The following is a 24,481-nucleotide window of genomic DNA, read 5'->3' as shown; positions in this document are numbered from 1 at the left end:
CTTTCCGCCCCCTCTTCCGCAAGATTTCCCTGAGCCATGTTGGGTTCATTTTTGGTCTGCTTCAGTGCTGAGAAATCTCTTGATTTCTTTATGATTTCATTGGAGATTTCCAAGGTGAGACTAGGCATCCTTGGTGGAGATCTCTGTTTCATTGACTTTCATTGGCTTTTTTGCATTGTTATCTACCCATTTTAGGAAGACTCTTATTTTACTGAGGAGGAAGCAAGTTTTTATCCTTTAGCTCATTCACCCTCTCCCTCAGGTGAATAGGGATACTGGTACCTAGTGGCCAGTTAGAATACTAGAACAAAAGTCCTGATTCTGGGCTGGAGAGATGGCTTAGTGATCAAGTGCTTGCCTGTGAAGCATAAGGACCCCAGTTCAAGGCTCATATTCCCCAGGACCCACATAAGCCAGATGCACAACATGGTGCATGCATCTGGAGTTTCTTTGCAGTAGCTGGAGCATCTGACTTGCCCATTATCTCTCTATATGCCTCTTTCTCTGTCTTTTGCTCTCAAATAAGTAAATAAATAAACATAACATAAAACATTCTTTAAAAATGCCCAATTCCACAGCTCACACAGGGGCCAGGCCTCCCCAAAAATGGTACAGTGGGATCTACCAGGACCAGGGGATGAGAAGGAGCAATGAAACAGGAATCTGGCTTACTTGGTGCTGTGCCCTTCATGACATAGACCAGTGAAGTCAACCCAGACTGGGGAGGTGGAAGGAGTCCAGATACATGGGTCTGGCCTACTCATTCAGAACTTCACACCCTCCCATCCTGACCATGCAAGGAACTCAGACCCTGGAGGAGGAAGAAGCCCAGAAATGAGTTCAGCCTACTCACTCCAGACCACTGTGCCTGCCACAAAGTGACCATGTAAGGAACTAAGAGCCGGAAGGTGGGAGGAGTCCAGAAATGGGTCTGGTCTACTCAATCAAAACAACAGTGCCTTCAGACACTCTGAGGGCACAAGGAAATCCTACCTTTTCAATCTCAATGGGTGAGATGTGTTTGTTTTTAGGAGATTAATCTGCTCTGTATTTAGCTTCTTAGGTGGTATGTGACCAGGAATTTATGCATTTCCTCCATATTATCCAGTTCTGTGGATTAGAGGCTTTTGAAATATGTCCTGATGATTCACCCAATTTCACTTATATCTCTTGTGATCTTTCCCTTTTCATTTCTAATTTTAATAATTTGTAGAGTCTACCTCCCCCCCCCTTTTTTTTTTCACTTGATCAAATTGGCCAGGGGTTTCTCAATCTTTTTTTTATTTTTTCAAAGAACAAGCTCTTTGTTTTGTCATTTCTTTCTGAATTGTTTTCTTAGTTTCAAATTTATTAATTTTTGTTCTGATGTTAATGATTTTTTTTTTTCCATCTGGAGCTTTTTGGGTTTGCTTCTTCTTGTTTTTCCAGTGCTTTTATGTGGATGGTGAAGTTATTGATTTGGAATGTCTCTGTCTTTGTTATGAAGGCACTTTGTGATATGAACTTTCCCCTGAGGACTTCCTTCATTGTGTCCCATAGGTTTTGTTACATTGTTTTAAAATTGTCACTCATTTCTAGAAATTTTGCAATTTAATTTTTTAATTTCAACCATACCAATTTATTGGTTAAAAGTGTGTTGTTCAGTTTCCAGGAGCTGATAGGATTTCTGGCACATCTCTTGTCATTAATTTCCAGCAATACAGCATTGTGATCTGATATCATACAGGAAATTATGTTGATCTTGCTAAATATATTGAGGCAGGCTGTACGACCCAGCATATGATCTATTTTAGAGAAGGTTCCATGAGCTGTTGAGAAGAATATGTAGTCTGTGGATTTTTAGTAGAATGTTCTGTAGATGTCTACTAGGTCTAATTTATCCATGGTTTTGGTGAGCTCTCTTACTTTCCTGTTAATTTTCTGTTTGGATGGTCTATCTATTGTTGATAATGGAGTATTGAAGTCTCCAATTGTGATAGTGTTGGTGGTCATTTCTGTTTTGTTGTCAAGTAGGTTTTTTATTGTGGTTTACCTGTGTTTGGTGCATAAACATTGATGATTGTGACATTTTCTTGTTGTATCATTCCCTTGATAAGTGAGAAGTGTCCTTCTTTGTTTTTGTTGATTACTTTTGGTTTGAAGTCTATTTTATCTGATGTTAGCCTGTTTATTTCTTATTTATCTTTGCTTGGAATATCATTTTCCACCCTTTCACCCCGAGGAGGTATCTGTCTTCAGTTGTGAGGTGGGTTTCTTGAAGGCAACAGATTGAGAAGTGTAGTTTTCTGATCAACCCTATTAGCTTATGTCTCTTGATGGGTGAATCAAAGCCACTAATATTTAGGGTAATAACTGTGAAGTTTGATTTAATCCCTGCCATATCATGGTGGCTTATGTGGTTTGATGTTTTGTTGGACTTTGTAGCTTTTTGTACCATCTGAGTTTGATTATTGCTATCTGCTTCTTGGAGGCACTTGAGGTTGGTTATTTGATTCTTCTGTGTGGAGAATTCCCTGAAGTACTCACTGTAGGTTTGGCTTTGTATTTATATAGTTGCAAAGCTGACTTTTATTGTGGAAATTTTTTTTATTTCATCATCTATTATGAAGGATACTTTTGCTGGGTAGAGTAGTTTGGGTTGGAAGTCATAAGTTCTTAGAGTTTGCAGTGTTCCATTCCAGGGCCTTCTGGCTTTTAGGGTTACCATTGAGAAGTCTAAAGTAATTCTGATGGGGTTTCCTTTATATGTAATGTGTTGTTTATCCCTAACTGCTTTTAGGACTTTCTCTTTGTTATTGATATTTAGAATATTAATGATAATGGGTCTTGGAGAGTTTCTCCTTTGGTCCCATCTATTTGGAATTCCGTTAGCTTCTTGTAACTTGATGGGACTTGTTTTTGAGAGATTGGGAAAGTTTTCTTTGGTAATTTTGTTCAATAAGTTCTCCATGCTTTGTTCTGAATTTCTTCCCCTTCTGGTATTCCCATGATCTGAATATTGGGACATTTAAGGGTATCCCAGAGTTCTGAGTTTCTATCCTCCCTATGGCTGACTCTATTCTTGAGTTTCTAAACAGTTTTGGGCTTGTTCTATTTGGTTTGCAATTTGCTTTGCCATTGCAGGACTGGGAAATTTTGTTGGATTTACATTCATTTGATATTACATGTTATTCCTTTTGAACTATGAATGTAAATCCAACAAAATTTCCCAGTCCTGCAATGGATGAACCTAATTAAATATAGAAAAGACAATAGGTTCAGAACCCCAAATGAATATACAAGATATGCAACAATGGCCAAGCAAATTGCAAGACTTGCAGAAAATAAACAAAGGACCAATAATTGTATGAATGCTTTTCTCACTAGATTAGACCCTAATAGAACAGAATGAAGGAAGGGTTCAAAAACAGTTAAATAATCTGAAGGAGAGTGCCAAAAAAAAAAAAAAAAATCAAAAAAGGACCTTAATAAGGAGCCGGCTAACCTCGATGAAGACGTTAAAAAAATACAAGAATGGATACCAATCAGCATTAAGAAAATGACAAAATGGAACTGAACAGAGAGATGGAGACTATATATAAAAATGTAGTAAAAAATGCAAACCAAATAGAACAAGCCCAAAACTGTTCAGAAGCTCTCAAGAACATAGTCAGCCATGGGGAGGAAATTCTGTTCTCTCCATCCATTCTACTGGTGAGACTTTCCACAGTTTTTTATTTGACTGTGCTTTTTAGAACTAGAATTTCTGCCTGGTTTTTCTACAGTATTTCTTTTCCTTACTCATATTTTACAATGACTCCTAATTTCATTAAGCTGGTTTCCTGTGTTCTCTTGGGATTCCTTCTGGAGTTTGCTTTCTTCTTTAATACATTTGTCTTCTTTTTTGATTACTTTGATTTCTTTCACTATAGATAAAATCATTTTAAAAAATCTATCTCAAGAGTTTTGTGTAAAACAGTTTCATTGGGGGCCATTTTTGATGGATTTATAATTTTTGGAGGGATTTTATTGTATTGATTCTTTGTTAATCTTGTATTATAATGTTGTGATTTTTTTAATTTGTTTTAATTTTTTAAAATTATTTATTTATTTATTTGAGAGAAACAGACACAGAGAGAAAGACAGATAGAGGGAGAGAGAGAGAATGGGCGCGCCAGGGCTTCCAGCCTCTGCAAACGAAATCCAGACGGGTGCGCCCCCTTGTGCATCTGGCTAACGTGGGACCTGGGGAACCGAGCCTCAAACCGGGGTCCTTAGGCTTCACAGGCAAGCGCTTAACCGCTAAGCCATCTCTCCAGCCCAGTGTTGTGATTTTTGAATCCTGTGTTTATTTGATGCTTGGGTTTTATAATAATCTGCAGTGCTTTTAAATTTGGAAGTCCAAGATTATGTACCTTCAGAATAGGTGTTTAAGTTGCCAAATGTAGCTCTTGTACTCCAATCCAGCCATAGAAATAATCCCAGGTGTTATTCATGTATTCTAGCGTGCTAGGTAGAGCATTTTACTAGCAATTTCTAAAACTCAACTGAGCAATATACACAATCAATAAAAACCAGCACAGGGTATGCCAGTGTATGGATTGAAACAAACAGATAACCTTATAAAGCCACAAATCCTAATTGTGTGTTGCTCTACACCCTTAATCTTGTCAGCTGGTAGGTTGAAATTTCTGTTCTAAAATGAGTTTCAGGTCACCCTGGGTCTGAATCAGACCCCAATAATGACTGAAGACAAAGACAAAGGCATTAATGGCAACAATAGTCAACCCCCAAATAGAGAATGGTAAATCTAAACAAGAATATGGAACCCATAACCTGTCCTGACATAGAAAGAAAGATAAGCACTTCCAGTGAAGGTCTATGTACTTGTTTCTTTTTTTTTTTTTTTTTTTTTTTTGTCAATTGGTCTCCTTATCTTTTCAGGTGGCTTCAAATATCACCAGTGCTTTGTGCCCACCTTGATTCCTCCATGTTGTGTTGTGAATCTGGTGCTCTGATACACCTGCCGCTGGGGGGTGTATGCCTTTTCTGGGGGGAGGGGGTGTTCCAAGTTCTGTCTGTTGGGAGATGGGAGTGTGCAGGATGCCTGGAGTTTACTTTAACTGCTCATCTTGTCATCATACCTGTAACCAGCTGTCTCTCCTTTAGATTTTTTGACTTTGCAAGGAGGCTGATAATGTTGGAAAATCCCCTTGTTTGATCTCTGCTCATGCAGCTGAGTGCTAAGCAGGTGTGTGAGTCTTTACTGGTCCTGTGGTTCTGGACCACAAGCTCCTCCCTGAGATTCTGGCTGATTTCCTTCTTTGTGATAAATCTTAGTGTCTGTTGCTTCTATGCTGTCGTGGAAAAAACCTACACACCTTCACTTTTCAGACAAAGAGTGTATTTTGCTGTGGTTTTGCTCAAATCCCTCCTTATGCTGGGTTAGTGAGACTCCTATGCCATGATCTTACCTGGAAGTTTGACCTAGGTCTATCTTCTTCATTCCTATTCTCATAAAGTCTTGTCAATATTTTTGATCTTAAAAAATATTCTCTAGTTGGTTTTCTTTATTGCTTTTCCATTTCATGCATGCCATTTCTTTCTACCAATTTGAGGTTTATTTTATTCGTTTTTCTAGCTTCCTAGGAAATGAAGTCAAGTTTCTCTTAAAATTCAACATTTTAAAGCAGAAATGTTTAATAGAAGAATTTTCCCAAGTAATAATTTGCTTTATCCCATGAATTTGGAGATGTTATATTTAACTTTTTGGTCCATTTATTGTATATGCTGCCTGGTGATTTATATAATTTATTGAAAATTCATCAACTTCTGCTTATTTGTGAATTTCCCTATTCCTGTTGTGACTGACTTCTAATTCAATCTCACTGTGACCAGGAAAGGCTCTTAATATGGGTTCAGTATTTGTAAATTTGTGAAAACTTTTTTTTTATTACTTTTACTATACACTGTCTAAGACAATGCTTTATGTTCACATAGGAAGAATATATTTTTCTACTCTAGAGAAGAGAGATCTCTGTGTGTGTTTTAAATCCAAGACTTGTTTCTACTATGCTATCTTTGCATTACTTCTATTCATTCTTTTGTTTCATCCATTATTTAAAGGTAGGAACTTTAATCATTTTATTATTGTGTCAAATATCTTTCTCTTTAAGTCCTATTATAAATAATCACATAAGCAGGAGGTGGTTATAATTTATCTTAGTCTATTCTACTAGATATTTTTTTTAAATATTTTTTGTTCATTTTTGTTTATTTGAGAGCAACATACAGGTAGAGAGAGAAACAGGCAGATAGATAGAGTGAGAATGGGCACACCAGGGCCTCCAGCCACTGCAAATGAACTCTAGATGCATGTGCCACCCTGTGCATCTGGATTACTTGGGCCTTGGGGAATTGAGCCTTGAACCTAGGTCCTTAGCCTTCACAGGCAAGTGCTTAACCAATAAGTCATCTCTTCAGCCCTCTACTGGATATTTTAATAATGTACTTATTAACAGCAAGGCTGGTAATAGAGTTTAGCAGTGGAGCACTCCCCTAGTATTTCAAGACCTTTGGTTGATTTCCAGCATTATACGTGTGTACACACACACACACACACACACACACACACACACACACACACACCTCCTAGATGAGAATGTACTTTAAATTTTCAATAATTTATATTCACATACAACTTTATTCCTGTATAAATTTCTACCTTCATGTTATCTTGTGAGAAATTAAACATTTACCTCATATAACCAAGTTTTATGAGTAAAATTGTAAGCTTTTTATACTCCTAGCTTCTATGTAATATGCTAAAATTCTTAACATATGACACACCCATGGTAGTATCATAGGATTCTATATTTACCTAACATCCATTTATTTCAATTTCAAGCTTTTTAAAATCTTTCAGAATTCAGTCCTAATGATGATAAATTTCCCCAGCTTTCATGATTTCAAGAAGATCTATATTTCTCCTTTAAGTCTAAAGGAGAGTGTTCCTCCTTCTTCTTCTAGAATGTTTCTGCTGAGGAAGCTGTTACTAGTTTATGGGATAGCAGTTTCATCTAGAGAATTGTGTTTTTCTGGATACTTTCAAGTGATTACAGTAGGAATCTGTATGAACTTCTCTTCTGACATCTGGAAAATTCACAGATGTGGGAAATTTTTAACTTTTATTTATTTATTTATTATTAATTAGTTTTGAAATCAGTGAATACAGTCAAGTTGGTACCATTGTTAAGCTCATCCATGTCTTATTCCCTCCCCCTAGCTCCTTCTTGTTGAGGTATATGGGTTATGCATTGTGGAGTTAGCCCATAACTATAGGTAGGAGAAATGTCTCTGTGTATCATGACCCAATGTGGGGCTCTGACATTCTTTCCACCCCTTCTTCCACAAAGTTGGGTTCATTTTTGATCTGCTTCAGTGATGAGGTATTGGTGGCCTCTGGGTCTCTGGATATCTGATTTGGTAAGAGTTGATTGTTTTCTGTGTCGATCTCCTTTACCCTTGTTCTGGTACCTGACTCACCAAGAAAACAGCACCTTCTGTATCTTCCTCTTTGACCTTCCCTGTCTGTCTCCCCTCTGCTCCCTTCTCTCTTACCCATTACAGCAAAGTCATAAACTCAAGGAAGGTGTTTACCTCAGTGCCTCTACCTTCACCCAAAATGTATTAATATATGCACTCAATAGCATTTGACCATATGAATTTGCATCATTTCAGAACACTTTCTTATTTCTTATTTACATGAATTTATATATCAATTTTTTCACCAAAATCACAATATAGCATTGTCTTCAAGTCACCTACGCAGATTTTTAAAAATTTATTTATTGGAGATTTTATTAATAAGGTTGTGTTGTTTAATCCCCTCTCCTCAGACCCAATTCTTCTGAGGGTCTTCTCTGTTATTGGTATTAGTTGTGGAGACCAAGAAGCCTCAGCCAGTCTCTATGGCCCGGAGGCAGAGCATGGTGCATGATGCCGCAGGCTATTCCCCATCTACACTGAGGATATTACGGTATTTCTACCCCTCTTTCACTACGTTGCCTGAGCCTTCGAAGGCATGATACAGATTTTATTTAGTTTTGAGTTCTCTATAGTCTCTAGATCTCTGTTTCTATGGTGTTTGAGTGAGCACTTCCTGTCACTAGTTTTCAGGCTAGCTATGAGAGCAGTATTCATGTGACTGCTTCTTCTCTAATAAATTCTGCACCCTGGCAGATGAGGTGGAGGTGACCCATCTCATGGTAGACAGTATGTTCTCTATTCTTGATGTATCAATTCATCCTGGTTCTCCCCAGTATTCTTCACCATCTGAAAGATAAATAGATCCTCCAACCAAAGGTGAGAGCAGTTCAATTAAAGTTGGTAAGCATAGCTATCAGAGAGACTTATAGATGTGTAGGTCCACTCTTCTTACTTAAAGAGCAATGGAGATTCTCTTTGGAGACTATTGGTTTCCTGACCTTGGAGGGAATGTAGCTTGTTTCCAGAATTAGATATGAGTTTTCCCCACTGAGGGGATCTCATATACAATCCATGAGCAGTTGGATACCAGCATCAACAGTCTGCTACCCTTGCACATTTACTTTGCTGTTTGATTTTTGTACCTGCCAGGAAGTACTGCTTATTCACTCTGTTAGCAACCATTATTTACCTGCAACTCTTTTAGCACTTTCCAACACTGTGAGGGCTAGTGGGGAGGAAACTGGATTCCCTCTCAGTTAAGTGTGGTCACTTGAAATCTTGTGGCTGAAGGCTGTGGTGTCTTCAGTAATAGGGCAAGTGTTTTGGCAATGCTTTGTATTATTTTGAGGAACTCATGTGTCTCTATAACCAATTGTTCACTGTAAGGGGCAAACCAATTTGAATCCAATCATGGGATCTACCAGCCAAGTCCATGGTTTTAGGACTTTGTTTTCTCTGCCTTTTATTAAGCTATTCTGTTTGAGTCACCCCTCACCCTTATTGAGGGTAATGTCTTAGAGAATGGTATCCTGTAGGAGGATTTCTGGGGAATTGATTCATGGTGTCAGTAGATTTGTGTATTCCCACCCACCTGTTAGCTTATTCCCCTGAACTTTCCTTTCTACTTCCCTTCTTCCCTTCCTTCCTTCCTTCCTTCCTTCCTTCCTTCCTTCCTTCCTTCCTTCCTTCCTTCCTTCCTTCCTTCCTTCCTTCCTTCCTTCCTTCCTTCCTTTGTTCCTTCTTTCCTCCCTCCCTCCCCAGTGAACTTACCCAATCACAGAAAGAAAATCGCTGCATATACTCATCTACAGCACCTAACCTGAATCTAGCCAAGATGCCAAAATACCCAGCAAGCAGCTCGTGAACTAGACAATAGGAAGGATAGGGAGGGAGAGGAGGGAAAGACAGGGGGTGAGACAACTCTAGACCCAAACGGCAATGGTACCATAAAATTCTACATCCTAAAAGGCAGACCAAATGGCTGAACCTTCACTAGGCCCTTAGAGGGAACACCTGAGCCACAAGACATTGAGGAGGGTATGATGAAGACTGACCTTAATCTTTTACAGCTTCTCTCTCTCTCTCTTCCCTCCCTCCCTTCCTTCCTTCCTTCTTTCATTCTGTCTCTTTGCTCATCCATAACTGATTTTGAAGTAGCCCTTCCTCCTCTCCCTCCCCATTTCCCCTTTTTACTAGCCTCATTCCAGTACTATGCCCCTACTGTTTGTACTTATCATGGCTTACCATTAACTGAAGTTGATCTAGGTTAGGAATCACATGAGAGAGAACATGCAGCATTTGTTTTTCTGAGCCTATTTGACTTCCCTTGAAATGAATTTTTTTTCCCCAAGTCCATCCATTTTCCTGCAGATTGTGATTATTTCATTTTCCTCCCCACTGAGTAGAATTATGTTGAGTGTATAAACCACATCATCATTAGCTACATGTGGATGGGCTGATTCCAGATCCTGGCTATTGTGAAAAGAGCTGTGATAAAAATGGTTGAGCATGTGTCTCTGTAGTATTTACTAGTGTCTTTAGGATATATGCCTAAATGAGAAATAGCTGGATCATTTGGGAGTTCTATTTTCAGCATTTTGATGAGTCTCCATACTGATTTCTATAGTGGATGTACAAGGCTGCACTATGGCCAGCAATGGATGAGGGTTTGTCTTTCTCCACATCCCTGCCAGCATATGCTCTCATTTGATTTTTTGATGGATGAAGTCTTACTCGAGTAACATGAAATTTCATAGTCACTTTAGTTTGTATTTCCCTAATAAGTAGAGATGTTGTAGAGATGTTGAACATCACTTTAGGAGTTTAATGGCCATTTGTATTTCTTCCTCTTAAAACTCTGTTCAATTCCCTGCCTCATTTTCTGAGTGAGGTGCTTGTTTTTTTTGTTTTTTTTTTTTTATTCTTTATGTTTTAGGGTTCTTTGTATGTTATAGATATTAAACATTTCTCAAAGCTAGAGCTGGTAGAAATTTTCTCCCATTTGTTATGCTGTCAATTAACTATGTAGATGGATTGCCTATCTGAACAAAAGCATTTAAATTACATGAGATTCCAATAGTTGAGTGTTTGCCCAATTCTCTGGGCAACCAGAGTCTTATTCAGAAAGTTTTTCTCTACTTTGATACATTGGAGTGTTTTCTCTACTTTTTCTTCCAGTCATTTTATAATTGCAGGTTTCTTGGTCAATTTGAAGTTGATTTTAGTGCAAGGGGAGAGGAGAAGGTCCACATTCAGTCTTTTACATATGGATATCCAGTTTCTCTAGCGCTGTTGGTGGAACATGCTGTCTTTGCTCCATTTTTGGCCCCTTTGTCAAAGATCAGATAACTGTACTTACTCAAATTCATACCTTGACCTAAATTCTATTCCAGTGATCAATGGGCCAGTTTTTAATCACAGTACAATGCTATTTTATTATTATGACATTTTAGTATAGTTTTAAATCAGGTATGGTGATATCACCAGAGGTACTCCAATTGCTGATACATTTTTGTCTATCTAAGGTCTTTGTGCTTCCATATGAACTATGAAGTATTTTTATCTAACTCTGTGAAGAATGTTGAGATAATAATTGAAATTGCATCGAATGTATATTTTGCTCTTGGCAGGATGGTCATTTAAACAATATTAATTCTTCCAATCCATGGTATGGTATGTGAGGTTACTCCATCTTCTCATGTCTTCCTCCAGTTCTTACTTCTGTGCTTTTATGTTTTCATTGTATAGGTCTTTTAACTTCATGGTTAGAGGGATTCCAAGTTATTTTATTTTTCTTTTTATTTTTTGTGGCTATTGAAAATGGGAAATCTTCCTTGGCTTCTTTTTCCATGTTGTTGTCATTGACTTATGTGGAGTATTATATCCTGAAATTTGCTGAAATTGTTTCTCACCCCTAGGAGTTTTGGGAGGGATTTATTGTTTCTTTTATCTATAGAATGATGTCATCTATGAATATGCCTACTTTGAAATATTTTTTTTCCAATTTGTATTTCTTTTATTTATTTCTATTGCTTTAGGGCTTGAGCTAAGACTCCAAGTACTACATTGACACACAGTGGTAAGATTGGGTACTCATGCCCAGTTTCAGCCCTTAGTGGGAATGCTTCAAGTTTTGCCCCATTTGGTATGATATAGGCTTTTACTCTGTTGTATACTGTCTTTACTATATTGAGATATGATCTCTCCATCCCTATTTTTCCAGTGTTTTCATAATGAAAGGATATTGAATTTTATTTGAGGTCTTTGCTGCATCTATTGAGATGATCATGTGCTCCAGACTTTAAGTATGTTTATGTGAGGAGTTACAGTCATCAATTTCCATATGTTGAACTAGCCCTGCATCCCTGGGATGAAACTTACTTAATTGAGATGGATGATACTCTGATGTGTTCTTGAATTCAGTTTGCAAGAATTTTATTGAGTTTTTTTCATCAGCATTATTGGTCTATAATTCTGTTTTCTTGTGTCTCTATCTGACTTTAGTCTTAGTGTAATGCTTGCTTAATAGAATCAATAAAGGAGCTTTCCCTTTCAATTCTGTGGAAAAAAGCTTGAGAAAAAATAGCCTTAGTTCTTCAGTGAAGGTTTGGTATAATTTAGCAGTAAATGTATTTGGGCATGGAATTTTATTTATTGATTTTTTGGGGTGGAGGCTTTTAGTACAGTTTCAGTCTCACTTAATGTTTCGTCTCTGTTCAGGAAACTTTATCTTGTCTAGGTTTAGTTTTGGTAGATGATGGGTGGCAAGATTTAGGAAATTCATCTATTTCTTCCAGATTTCCAATTTTTAAGTGTATTGATATTTGAAATATGTTCTGAGTATTCTCCCAAATTCATTATGTTCTATTGTAACAACTTATTTTTATTTCTGTTCTTGTTGATTTGAGGATTCTCTTATTTGCTGTTTGATCAAATTGTCTAGGGGTTTACCAATCTTGTTTATTTTTGTTCAAAGCATCAGCATTTTGTTTCTTAAATCATTTTAATTGTTTTCTTGATTTTTTGAATTATGTTCTGATTGTAACTATTTATATCTGGCACTATTGATTTTTGATAGTTCTTATTTTTCAGTGACTTCAGCTCGATGGTTAAGTTATTTACTTGAGATATTTTTGTTTTCCTAATGAAGGCATTTATTGCTGTGAGCTTCCCCATTAAGACTGCCTCATTGTGTCCTATAAGTTTTAGTTTATTGTCATTTCATTATCATTCAGGCATAGATTTTTTTTTTAATTTGCTTTGTTATTTCTTCTACTACACATGTATTATTTAATAGTGTCTTGTTCAGCTTCAAGGTATTGGTGGATTTTGTGTTCTTTCTCTTGTTGCCAATCTCTAGTTTTACTGCACTGTGGTAAAATATAATTCATGGGGTTATATTAATTTTCTTGAGTATGTTGAAACATGTTTTATGTACCAATATATTATCTACTTTAGAAAAGGTTTTGTGAGCTGCTGAGAAGAATGTATATTCCTTTGACTTTGAGTAGAATAGTCAGTAGTTGTCTTTTAACTCCAATTGATCTGTGGTATCATTTAATTTTCTTATTTCCTGGTTAATATTCTTAGATGATCTCTCTAATGATGATAGTGAAGCATTAAAATATCCTATAATAACTGTGTTGGGTTATTTCTGTTTTATTGTCTAACAAATGTTGTTCTACAAAATTTCATTCTCCTGGGATTGGTATATATAGTTTTATGAATATAATGTCCTCTTATTTTGTTCTTTGATGAGTATAAAGTAGCTCTTTTGATTTCTTTATCTCTTGATTACTTTTTGTTTGAAGTGTATGTTTTTTTAATAACATCTTCATAGCCACCCCTGCTTGTTTCATATTACCAATTTTTCCCATCCTTTAATGCTAAAGTGATATATATCTTTAATGGTAGGGGAATTTTCTATAAACATAAGATGAAAGGGTCAATTTCTTATCCATCGTTTTAGCACACATCTTTTTATTGAGGTGTTGAGTCCATAAACACCTAGAGTTATAACTGTGAGGTGTGAGTTAATCCTAGTCAAGTTAGAGGCTTTCTGGAAGTTGGTGTTTACTTGACCTTTCTATGTATTTATGTCTGCTCTACTTTTGCTTGTTATTTTCCCTCCAAAAGCCTCTTGGGTGTTTTCATTTGTCTCCTTAGGTTGGATTATTCTGTGAAATATTTTCTATAGAAATGGCTTAATGCTCAAATAATTATATAGCTAGCTTTTTTATCATGGAAAGTTTTTTTTTTTTTTTCACCTTCTATCATAAGGGATAATTTTTCTGGGTATAGCATTTTGAGTTGGCAGCCATGGTCTTTTAGAATTTGGAAACCATTCCAACCATTCTGGCCTACAGAGTGTCCATCAAAAAATCAGAGGTAATTCTGTTTGCCTCTTGCAGCTTTTAGAATCCTTTATTTGCTATCAGTGATGAGAATTTTAATTATAATATGAAGCAGCATTTTTTTTTCTTTTTGTGATCCTGCCTATTTGATGTTCTGAGTGCCTCTTAGAGTTTGATGGTGCCCTCTCTTGTAAGGTTAGGGAAATTTTCTTTAATAATTTATTTATTTATTTATTTATTTGAGAGCGACAGATACAGAGAGAAAGACAGATAGAGGGAGAGAGAGAGAATGGGCATGCCAGGGCTTCCAGTCACTGCAAACGTACTCCAGATGCATGCGCCCCCTTGTGCATCTGGCTAACATGGGACCTGGGGAACCAAGTCTCGAACCAGGGTCCTTAGGCTTCACAGGCGAGCACTTAACTGCTAAGCCATCTCTTTCAGCCCTTCTTTGATAATTCTGTTGAAAATATTATCTATGCCATTGGTTTGTATTTATTTGCTTTCTAATTTGCCAATGATACAAATATTTGGTCTCTCTTAGTTGTTCCACGTTTCTCATTTTTGGTTAACATTTTTGTTTAATACATTATTAGATTGCTAGACAATTTCTTCTGACTTGTTCTCAAGTTTTAATTGTATATGGCATACACTGTTCTTGAAGCTTTTTGGGGAGCCTTTTAAGAGTTATTGTATTATTGTTATTGCTATCTATTTTTATCAGCATCTCTATGTCTTTATGGAATACCAATTTTATTTCTTGATTAGACTTGCTTCTTGTTTGTTGGAGTTCATTCCTGCATTTGACTTATCCTCACTTAAATTCAATGTACTGTCCACTGAAATGTTTGTTGCTGGTGGTGATGGCAGTGTTGGTTCTCCATTTCCTTTATTTCTTTATCAAGTTCTTTCGGATGTTTTCAAACTAATTTGTTTTTGTTGATTTGTTTCTGTTTCCTTTAGCCATGCTTTGAGTTCATTCATGAATTGTTTTTGTTGATTTTATTCATTCAGCCATGCTTTAAATACTTTTGTGAGATAATGCAACTCTCTTCTAGTTGTTCTAGCTTTTTGTTCATGGCCTTATTGAGTTTATTGAATATGCATTTCATAACTTCATTTTGGTGTTCTATGGAGTAAGCTTCCTCTAGGTTTTCAAGAATACCTCTATTATGGGTCTAGGCATCCTTGGTTGGAATTTCTTGGCTTGGTGTCTTGTGTTATTTGTTTTGTATTGTTTTATTCCCCATGTCAGGGTAATTGTCTTATTTTGCTAGGAATATAGTTACTAATATCTCTTGTGTAATGTGTGTTGATTACCTTGTTCAGATTCATTAAAGGTAAGAGTGAGATGGTGGTATATTCATAGGTTTTGGCTGGGAGATCATGAGCCTGAACCAGATCTTCCTTGTGTGTTCACTGTCCTGGGAATTCTGGCTGTACCTCTTGAAGGAATGGCAACTCAATGATAAAGCACAAACCTGTTTTTACTGTCTACTCACTTCCTGTTCATTAGAGGTAGTTTTGGCTGTGGCTACTGGTGGTAAGCAGGAGGAGGGGATAGCAAGGATCCCACTATTGGTGTTGGAGTCAGTCACAATGGTTGTGGGGAATGCCTGGGTCACACATTTGTGGAGGTGGTCTGAGATCAATGATTACAGGTAGATCTCTGCTTGAGAACCACACATGCCTTGTGAAGGGATCTAGAACTTCTATACCTGCCTGGTGCAAGCACAACATGATATCTGGAATTTCCATACTTGCTCACGTGAGCATGTTTCAGGATCGATTTGTTCTCTACCTTCCCAGGTCAAGTATGCCCCGGGATCCACCAGTTCCCTACTAGCTGCACATGAGCACACCTTCCCAGAACTGTTTTTAATTGACAAATTTTCAATATTGTTTTTTATTTTTTTATCTCACAGAATAGAGTTTAGAAATGAACTATACATTTATATAAAATCTCAGTAGAATTTGATTTTTTTAAATTGTTTTAATTGTATTATTTATTTGAGAGCGACAGAGAAAGAAGGAGAGAGAGAGGGGGGGGGGAGAGAGGGAGAGAGAATGGGTGTGCCAGGGCTTCTAGCCACTGCAAATGAACTCCAGAGGCATGCACCCCCTCATGCATCTGGCTAACATGGGTTCTGGAGAATCAAGCCTCAAACTGGGGTCCTTAGGCTTCACAGGCAAATGCTTAACTGCTAAGCCATCTCTCTAGCCCCTAGAATTTTATTTTAAATGGGCATAAATTATAGTTATAGGCAAGGCACCTAGTAGATTTAACATCATAATTTAAGTCTTTTAGTCAATGAAACTATTTTCCCATTTATTTATGCTTCCTAATTTTCTCAATAATATATTAGTATATTCAATAGTAATTCCTTACTTACCTTTCATTATAGTTGTGCATTACATGCTTTTTAATTTGATTATAAATGTTTTAAAAATGTTATTGTCCAATTATCTTTGGCAAATTTCAATTCATTTGTATATATTGATATTTTCTAAAACATTGCTTAATTTTCTTGCTAATTCAAGTAGGGTTTTGGCATTAAGATCTTGTATGTGTACAATTAATTAATTTATCCATCCATAAATTGTGACTTTTCCATCACCCATTTCAATATTTATCTTTTTAATTATTTTTCCTGTTAATGTTAATGGCTAAGACTTCTAGTAAATTTTGAGAACTGATATCACTATTCTTTTCTTCTGATTGTAAGGGACAAATATAAGGAATTATGATACAAGACATAGTCTTTATATTTTACATTTGTTAGTTATCAAGTGGAGGATGTAACTAGGATGCAGAAGTATTTGTTTCAATGATTAATTTATGTGAAATTGTCTGAAATATTATCTCATATTAAAAATGACTTGTGATTCTCAAACTAAACTTGCATTTATGAAACAAATACTTCTCTCTCATTCTCTCCATGTATATGATATAATATACCACATTTACTTACACATGTTACTAGATTCAGCTTGTTCATATACTCTAAGACATCATTATTCCTCTCTGTGTTTACAACAGCCAAACATTTACACTCTTCTGACAATGCTTAGTGAGGTATTAGAGATCTGGTTGTTATGATCTTATAGATGTAGACTGGTATTTCCTCTATTTTAGGAAATACTTTATTTAACAAATAGTATGTAACCTCCATAAATCCACAATACATTTAGCAAAGTAATGATCTGAGTCTAAAGTTATAAACTTGTTCAGAAGCTCAAGAACCTTCATAATGAGTTCAAGGCCAGCTTGGGATACAAGAGACTTTGTCTCAGGAATAAAGAAGAATAAATCTTTTGGTGTGTATGGGTTATATTAGTTGTGCAACATACCCATTATCCAAAATAGCAGTGTATTTTTAAATGAATCAGAAATCATGAAATGTACAATATATTCTAAAATATTTTTATTTACTCATAAGGGGAAGGAGAGAGAGAGAGAGAGAGAGAGAGAATGGGTGTAGCAGACAGATTTAGGTCTCTGAGATGAATTCCAGACCAGGCACTGTTATGGAGGAAGGGGTATTTATTGAAGCTTACAGATCCAGGGGAAGTTCCATAATGGCAGAAGAACTTGCCTGCCTTCACAGGTCCAAGTGGAGCGAAAGAAGTACAAGCCTAAAGGTCAAAAGCCACAGGAGCTCCAGCTAGGCACACTTTGTGTATCTTTAGATTGAAATCTGAAACCCACCACCACAATTTAAGATTCTCCCAGTGACATTGCCTCCAGCCAGGTAGCCAGCAGATGCAAACTACAAACAAACAACTGAATATATTAGGGGCCAACTATTCTATTCAAACCACCACAGTGGATGTGTCAGGGTCTTTAGTCACTGCAAACAAATTTTAGATGCATGTGACACTTTGTGCATCTGGTTTTAAGTTAGTACTAGAGAATTAAACCAAGGTTGTGAGGCTTTGCAGGCAAGTGCCTTAACTGCTGGGCCATCTTCCCAGTCCCACATTTATATTATTAAGTCTAATGCTTTTTATATGATGACATATTTAAAAAGTACTCTTCAATTATTTTATGTTTTTATTGTTAGTGTATGTGTAAGACATGTGTATATGTATGTTCATGTGTACATATGTGTGGGTACGCATGCCACAACAAGCATGCTGATTTCAGAGGACAATTGCAAGGTTCTGTCCTTATCTTCCATCCTTGCTTGAGGCAGACTCTCTGTTGCCCACTGCTGTGTATGTCAGGCTGGCTGGCCCACCTGCATCTCAGACTGTTTTGACTATCTTCTACCTTGCCACAGGCAGACTATGATTACTCACTACTACATATGGCTTTCATGGACTCTGGAGGATCAAAATTCAGGTCTTCACGCTTGCATAGCAGGTGCTTCTACCCACAATAGCCTTCTCTTCAGCCACAAAATTATAAATTTTAAAACACACCATATTTCTCAAACTTAGGTAGTATCAATGAAGATATTTAAATACATACCAATAGCACCTACAAAACTAAGTCTCTGAATATAAAATTGGCCATTGGGGTGGTTTGGTTTGATTCAGGTGTCCCTCCTGCATACTAGGTCCCCAACTGATTGTAATTGTGGAACTAAAGCCTCCTGTAGGCAGTGTACTGTTTGGGGCAGCTTGTGGTTGTTATATCCAGCTTCCTCTTCCCAGTAATTGGCACATTCTCCTGTTGCTATTATATATCTGATGTTGGCCAGGACGTAATGTCCACCCTCTGCTCATGCCATCATTTCCCCTGCATCATGGAGCTTCCTCTTGAGTCTGTTAGTCAAAATAATCCCATTTGTCCCACATGCTGCTCTTGGTTGGGTGTTTTCTGCCAAAAATTTGTACCTAATGGCAAAAAAAAAAAAACATTTTGATGACATATAACATAAAATGGAATTTTGCTGACAAACAAAACTTTGTGCTATTAATATCAGATTTGGTATGTAAGTATAAATCACTTTGTATAATGAAACTAATATTTCACTAGGGGTTTTGTTTTTAATATAAATATTTCTAAGATCAAAGATGAATACTTAAGTGTCTCCTTTAATTCCCAATACATATAGTCTCTTAGTTTACTTGCAAAACTCTGGTTTTAGTACAAGTAAAGTTTGGTTATATATTATTATTTGATTTACCAAGAATCTTTGAACATACCTGCAAATTTAACTGGACTGTGTCATTCTAGAAGAACATGACATTGTAATGGGCAGGATATTGCATTTTTTGTCTCCTGCAGGTGCTCCGAGTGACCAGAGCAGTGGCACCTCCTCTCCCCTCTGTGACAGTGGCTTGCACCTCAACTACCATCCCAACAACACAGTAAGAAAGCTGGACACAGCTCAAGCTAATGGAGAAATGGCAGGAGGGTAACCCAAGAGCTGTCCACACACAGTTGTAGTTTGCTAACCCTGCCCTTGACTCTGAGTCACCTGTTCAAAATGAAAACTAAGTAGCCAACTATTTGTTATGTCACATGTTTGCTCTTGGAGCTGTATGTAAGCTTTGTAATCTGTGGAAGTTTTCACCTGAGGGAGATCACCAATTGCATCATGACATCAGACCACCATTTGAGAATATCACATGTCACATGCACTATCATGTTGTATCTTATTTTATTTGGAAACATTTCATGCATATATACCTTTATGATCAACATGATTTTACATAACTTTATTGTTTTAATTAGATAAAAGTAACTATCATTTGTTATGATTTTTAGTAATCTTTATGAGTGTCAGAGAACTATTACAAAGAGAAAATGCAATCTATGCATTATAATAAAATGCAATAAATGTGAAATTAAATGCATTCTTAATAAAATATGAAGTTAACACATTAAATTTATGTATATTTAATTGATTTTAATGTTTACTTTCCACATATGTTGGAATATTATTTTTTATAAGCAATTTGGAAATTTATTGCATTTCAGTATTCAAAATACACATCATTATAAAGATAAAACCATTGTTTATACTAATTTGGAACTAATCATTATTTCTCTTGTACTTAGAAATATGAATTATGTCATACCTGACCTTCAGTAGACTTTTATCTCCCTGTTCTCATATTCAAATTTATACAGCATATACCTTCCTCTTCTGACTTGTATAATTCATCCCCTAATTGAAATTCTGACCTAATTATGCCATTTTATTCAAATTAAGAACTCTTTTTTTAATATCTTCAAGCCTAAAGGCCTTTTTGTGGTATTATACCTCCAAATTGATTGCCTTTATAAAAAAATTGTAGAGAGGAACATTTTTCAAACCAAATATTATTGCTAGAAATGTAAGGATAGTTTATAAAACTAACTGCATCTCGATATATTTAATCTAATATTTTTTAGTTGTATTTGCCAGAGAAATGATTGTCTATGGCAAATAATACTAAAATTCACATAACTGAAAACATCAGATTCTGAGAATTGTAAACACTGTTTTTTATATATGTTATTTTATTTATTTATTTATTTATTTGACAGAAAGAGAAAATGGGTGCACCAGGACCTCTGGCCACTACAAATGAACTCCAGATGCATGTACCCCTTGTGCACCTGGATTACATGGGTCCTGGAGAATCAAACTGGGGTCCTTTGGCTTTGCAGGCAAGCACCTTAACGGCTAAGCCATCTCTCCAGCCCTGAAGCATTGGTTTTCTAATGAGAAAAATATAAATTTTGTAGTCCCAGTAGCTAGCTCCTTTTTCAATTCTATAGACTCCTTTCATTCTCTCGTGTGTGTGTGTGTGTGTGTGTGTGTGTGTGTTGGTGTTGGGGGTAGGGTTAAAGGGCTCTACCACTAAGCCATACCTCTCATTCCTTCATTACTAATTTTTTAACCTACTAATGTTATTGGAAATAGAGTTACAGCCTGTGTCCTGGAAGACCTTATGCATCAGGCATAGCCATGTATTCTCAATAAGACAAGTAAAAGGCCAAATTAATAGTGAAAAGCAGAAAAAGGAGATTTATTCAATTAAGCAAAGAGATTCAGTGACCCACCCTCAAGTCCATTTTGGTTCAAAAAATAAGGTTTATGTTTAAGTAGAAGGCCAGAGGTAGGTATAGCTACATAGTCCTGGTCAAGGTGTACACCCATCATTGTCTACTCTCCTGTAAGATGATCTGGAAAATCTTGAGTCCTTACATGAGGTCTGAGTTTAAGTAGAGGGCTTGAGATGTGCATAGCTAAGTAGCCTTGGTCAAGGTATTCTCTGCTCATCATTGTCTGGTGATTAGTCTCTCCTACAAGGCACCCTGACATATTTCCAGCACTGTGCGAAATCTCTTCTAGAAGGAAACAAACTTGCACTCTGACTGGCACCAGACTTTTCTTTCTCACTGGGGAAACTGCAGTTTCTACTGGTTCATTGTTTCAATAGTCTGATGGCCAAAGGAAGTGGACATAAAAGGTCCGTTAGCCTTCTTCCTTCCTGTCAGCTGGTCATGCTTTGCTCACCCTTTAGAGTTCTACTGTGCTAGCAGATGCTTTCCACGACTGATGGCTTTTGTGAGAAGCCCATTTGTCTGTGAGACAGAGGCTCACCCTCATTCCACTTGTAAATGCGCCTCAGTAGGCAGGGGAAAAGATTTTCTTTAAGTAGCACATCTTGGGCATGGTGGACTTTTTCTCCATGTGTCATCTACACATGAAGCACTGGATTAGCTCTGCTTCTAAGACGAAAAAACAGTTGCCTTATATAGAGTTAAAGGAAGCTATTTAGTCATGTGTTTAATCCCATTCTTGCCCAATATCCTTGACCTTGGCTTTAATAAGAAGAGAGAAGTCAGAAAGAAATGTTTAGGAAAGAAATCTTCCTGGTTGTTTTTTAACACTTTCCATTGTTTTACATAAGAGCAAGTAAAAGAGGAGGCATCTTCTTGAGAGTAACATTTTGAATAGTTTAACTATTTCAAACAATTCAGATATATAAAGTTCAAAATCCCTGCTGTTCTATTTATTTAATTTTAGTGTAGGTCCATTTCCATGATGAACATTTTGTTCTCATTTCATTATCAGTATTGAGATGTATGTGCACTTGTGTATATATTCATATAAATTTCGGTGTGCATGAACATGTAATTAAGAGGTTAACATCAAGTATCTTCCTCACTTTCCACACATTATTTTTGTTTTTCTTTATACTGGGAAAAGGTTTCTTACTTGAACTCATAGCACAATGATTCACCTAGTTTGGTTAGCCATCCAAGAAATTCCCTGAGCAAACTGCCACACCACTGAGCTATCTTCCTACCTTGTACTATATTTTGATATCGGTGGATATATTTGAGTGTAAGCCAACGTCTTCAATGGTGCTCTAGAGAAAAAGAGTCAAGATACATGAAAAGTCACAAAGTAAATTTAAAATAAATAAAATAGGCATGTATATCAGTTAAATGAATTTTTGCAAATAGTTGATTGAGTACAGACATGTAATGAGGCATTTGGGGGAGTAATTAATTTCAGTTCCTAACCACAATTTTAAATTCTGGTACATAAATCCAAAATGTAACTTTAATATAAGCAGGAAATTGGTAATCACCATTAACATTTTAATAGCATACAAGAACTATGGAGACTCTAAACACTGGCTTAGCTAAACTCAAAAGTTTAGTTACAAAATTAATTACATCCTCGAGTGTTCAGAGAGGTATAGTCACTTTTTCTTTCAGTCTTATTGTGCAGAATGTTTTCCTTAGTTCATGTTTCTCTTCCCTGCCATGAACAATGTAGTGCAGGGGGAGCATGGAAAATATCCCTACTCAGAGTATTTTTGTTTTTATTTTTTAAGTTCAGAATCGTCAACAGTGGGTTATCTTCTCAGTTATCACAAAAAACTTAGAAGCATGTACTTCTTGAGATATTTTTCCTCAAAAGGGCAGTGTATTAGAGACACCAAATCTCTATCAGTGGTAATATTAGATTCCCTGCAATGTCAAAATGCTCAAGTCTACCCTGGATCTGGGAACTCCACTTTTACTTTAAACTTTAAGCAGTGCACAAAAACATAATACTAGTTGGAACTCCATGCTTATAATACGTATCCCTTATTTGCTAGAGCAAAATTTGAGTTACTAGATACTGCTTTTCTGATACAACTTTGACATATTATTTGAAATATTCAAAGTACTTTCTAATTGCTACAAGAAAATAAAATGTAATCCTTATATGGATATAAGGTCACTAGTTTTAGGGAACACCACTGTCCCCTGTGTTTCTAAGATTGAAGCTGTTTAGCATCATTTTGATTTCCTTCTCTAAAGGTTAAGTAAAGCAACTCCTCCCAGGCTTACCAGGAGACTCATATTCCCAGAGTAAACTAACCACACTGCCTTAGGTACTTACACCTTGCTACAAGCAAGCACTTCACCAGGAGTAACTCAAGAAAGGAAAGGGTTTATTTTGTCTCACAGTCCCAGGGACTACATTCCATTGGGATAAGGATTATGCCCTTAATGGTCAATGTTGAAGTAAACTTCTTGTTGCTGAGACAAACATACAACCAGTCACAGGTTATGGAAGGAAAGGGGTTTAGTTCATGGTTGCAGAGTCCAAGGTAACCATCAATTGTGGAAGTACTAGCTCCCTTTCATAGATCCAAGCACAGAGACACTACCACAAAACCAGTATCCAACATCCAAAATAAATCAAAACCAAACCAAACAAACAAACAAAAAGGAAACAGCCAGAGCTCAAATTGCTCTTCAAATATCTAATAGAGCTATGCTAACGATCCATCCCCAAACACAATTTAAGTCTGGGTGGTTGTGTAAAGACGGTTGTGGACTAATGTGGACAATTACAGGGCATCATGGGGTGATATAAACAACTATCATGGAACACTGCCCACATCATGTGCTGTAACCAGCCATGGCATAGGGCATGAAGAAATGGCCTCACATCACTGGCTGGCCATCCATAACATCTAACAGGAGACCACTAGATGGACTAACATGGACATATGATAGTTCTGCCCTAGCAACCAAACCAAGTCTTTTATTTCCCTGCCTGTACCACACAACTGTATTGGTTCCTATTGTGCTACACTTGTGTTCACAGGCAGAAGCAATAACTCACTGCTCCTAAATAAAACCACTGGTTTTACTCTTTAAGATAAATACTGAAATAGCCTTATTTTGTCAAGATGCTAAAAATGCAGAGCAAGCAGTGTAGGTAAATATTATAATAAGTAATCAGAGTACTATTATTAGACTAATAAGGATGTCTTTCCTGGAATCCTCAGAAAGTTTTGTAAATTATTCAAGCTTATTATTCTTTATGAGTCCTTTTGAGATACTAAAAAATAGAATGAACTCCATTCTGGGTTGCATTTTAAGCATTTCCCTAATTATTCCTGACTGTAATCTTTCCATTTATTTACTATTACTGCTGCAAACAGGTACAGTAAGACAGAAAATTTAAATAACTTGACCCTATATTAATGTAAATTAACCTATTTAGGGAAATTTGGGTTTCAAACCAGGTTGGTCTGGATCTGATTTACAATGTGAACCCTCAATACCTTGCTGTATCTTACTGAGCAAATCACATGTCAAATGCCAGCAATCCATGTCCCCCAGCACAAGGAACCTCTCCACCTTGTATGCTAGTAACACTTTGCAACTTTTAATCCAGCCATTAGAAGGACCGATGATGTAG

At 36.6% G+C, this 24,481-nt stretch overlaps 1 protein-coding gene across 4 annotated transcripts in view; it reads left to right on the top strand.

Moving 5' to 3' along the window:
* Nucleotides 1-24,481, top strand: part of Sntg1 (syntrophin gamma 1) — a 922,134-nt gene that overhangs the window by 623,849 nt on the left and 273,804 nt on the right. For all 4 annotated transcript variants that reach the window (XM_045143328.1, XM_045143330.1, XM_045143327.1 and 1 more), the window contains one exon: nt 19,057-19,139. In XM_045143328.1, coding sequence (XP_044999263.1) covers nt 19,057-19,139 — 83 coding nt within the window. The remainder of the gene's footprint in view (nt 1-19,056; nt 19,140-24,481) is intronic.

The sequence above is a fragment of the Jaculus jaculus genome, chromosome 2, assembly GCF_020740685.1.
Source record: "Jaculus jaculus isolate mJacJac1 chromosome 2, mJacJac1.mat.Y.cur, whole genome shotgun sequence".
In the NCBI taxonomy this organism is placed as follows: Eukaryota; Metazoa; Chordata; class Mammalia; order Rodentia; family Dipodidae; genus Jaculus; species Jaculus jaculus.
This window is presented reverse-complemented; position numbering and strand designations above follow the sequence as displayed.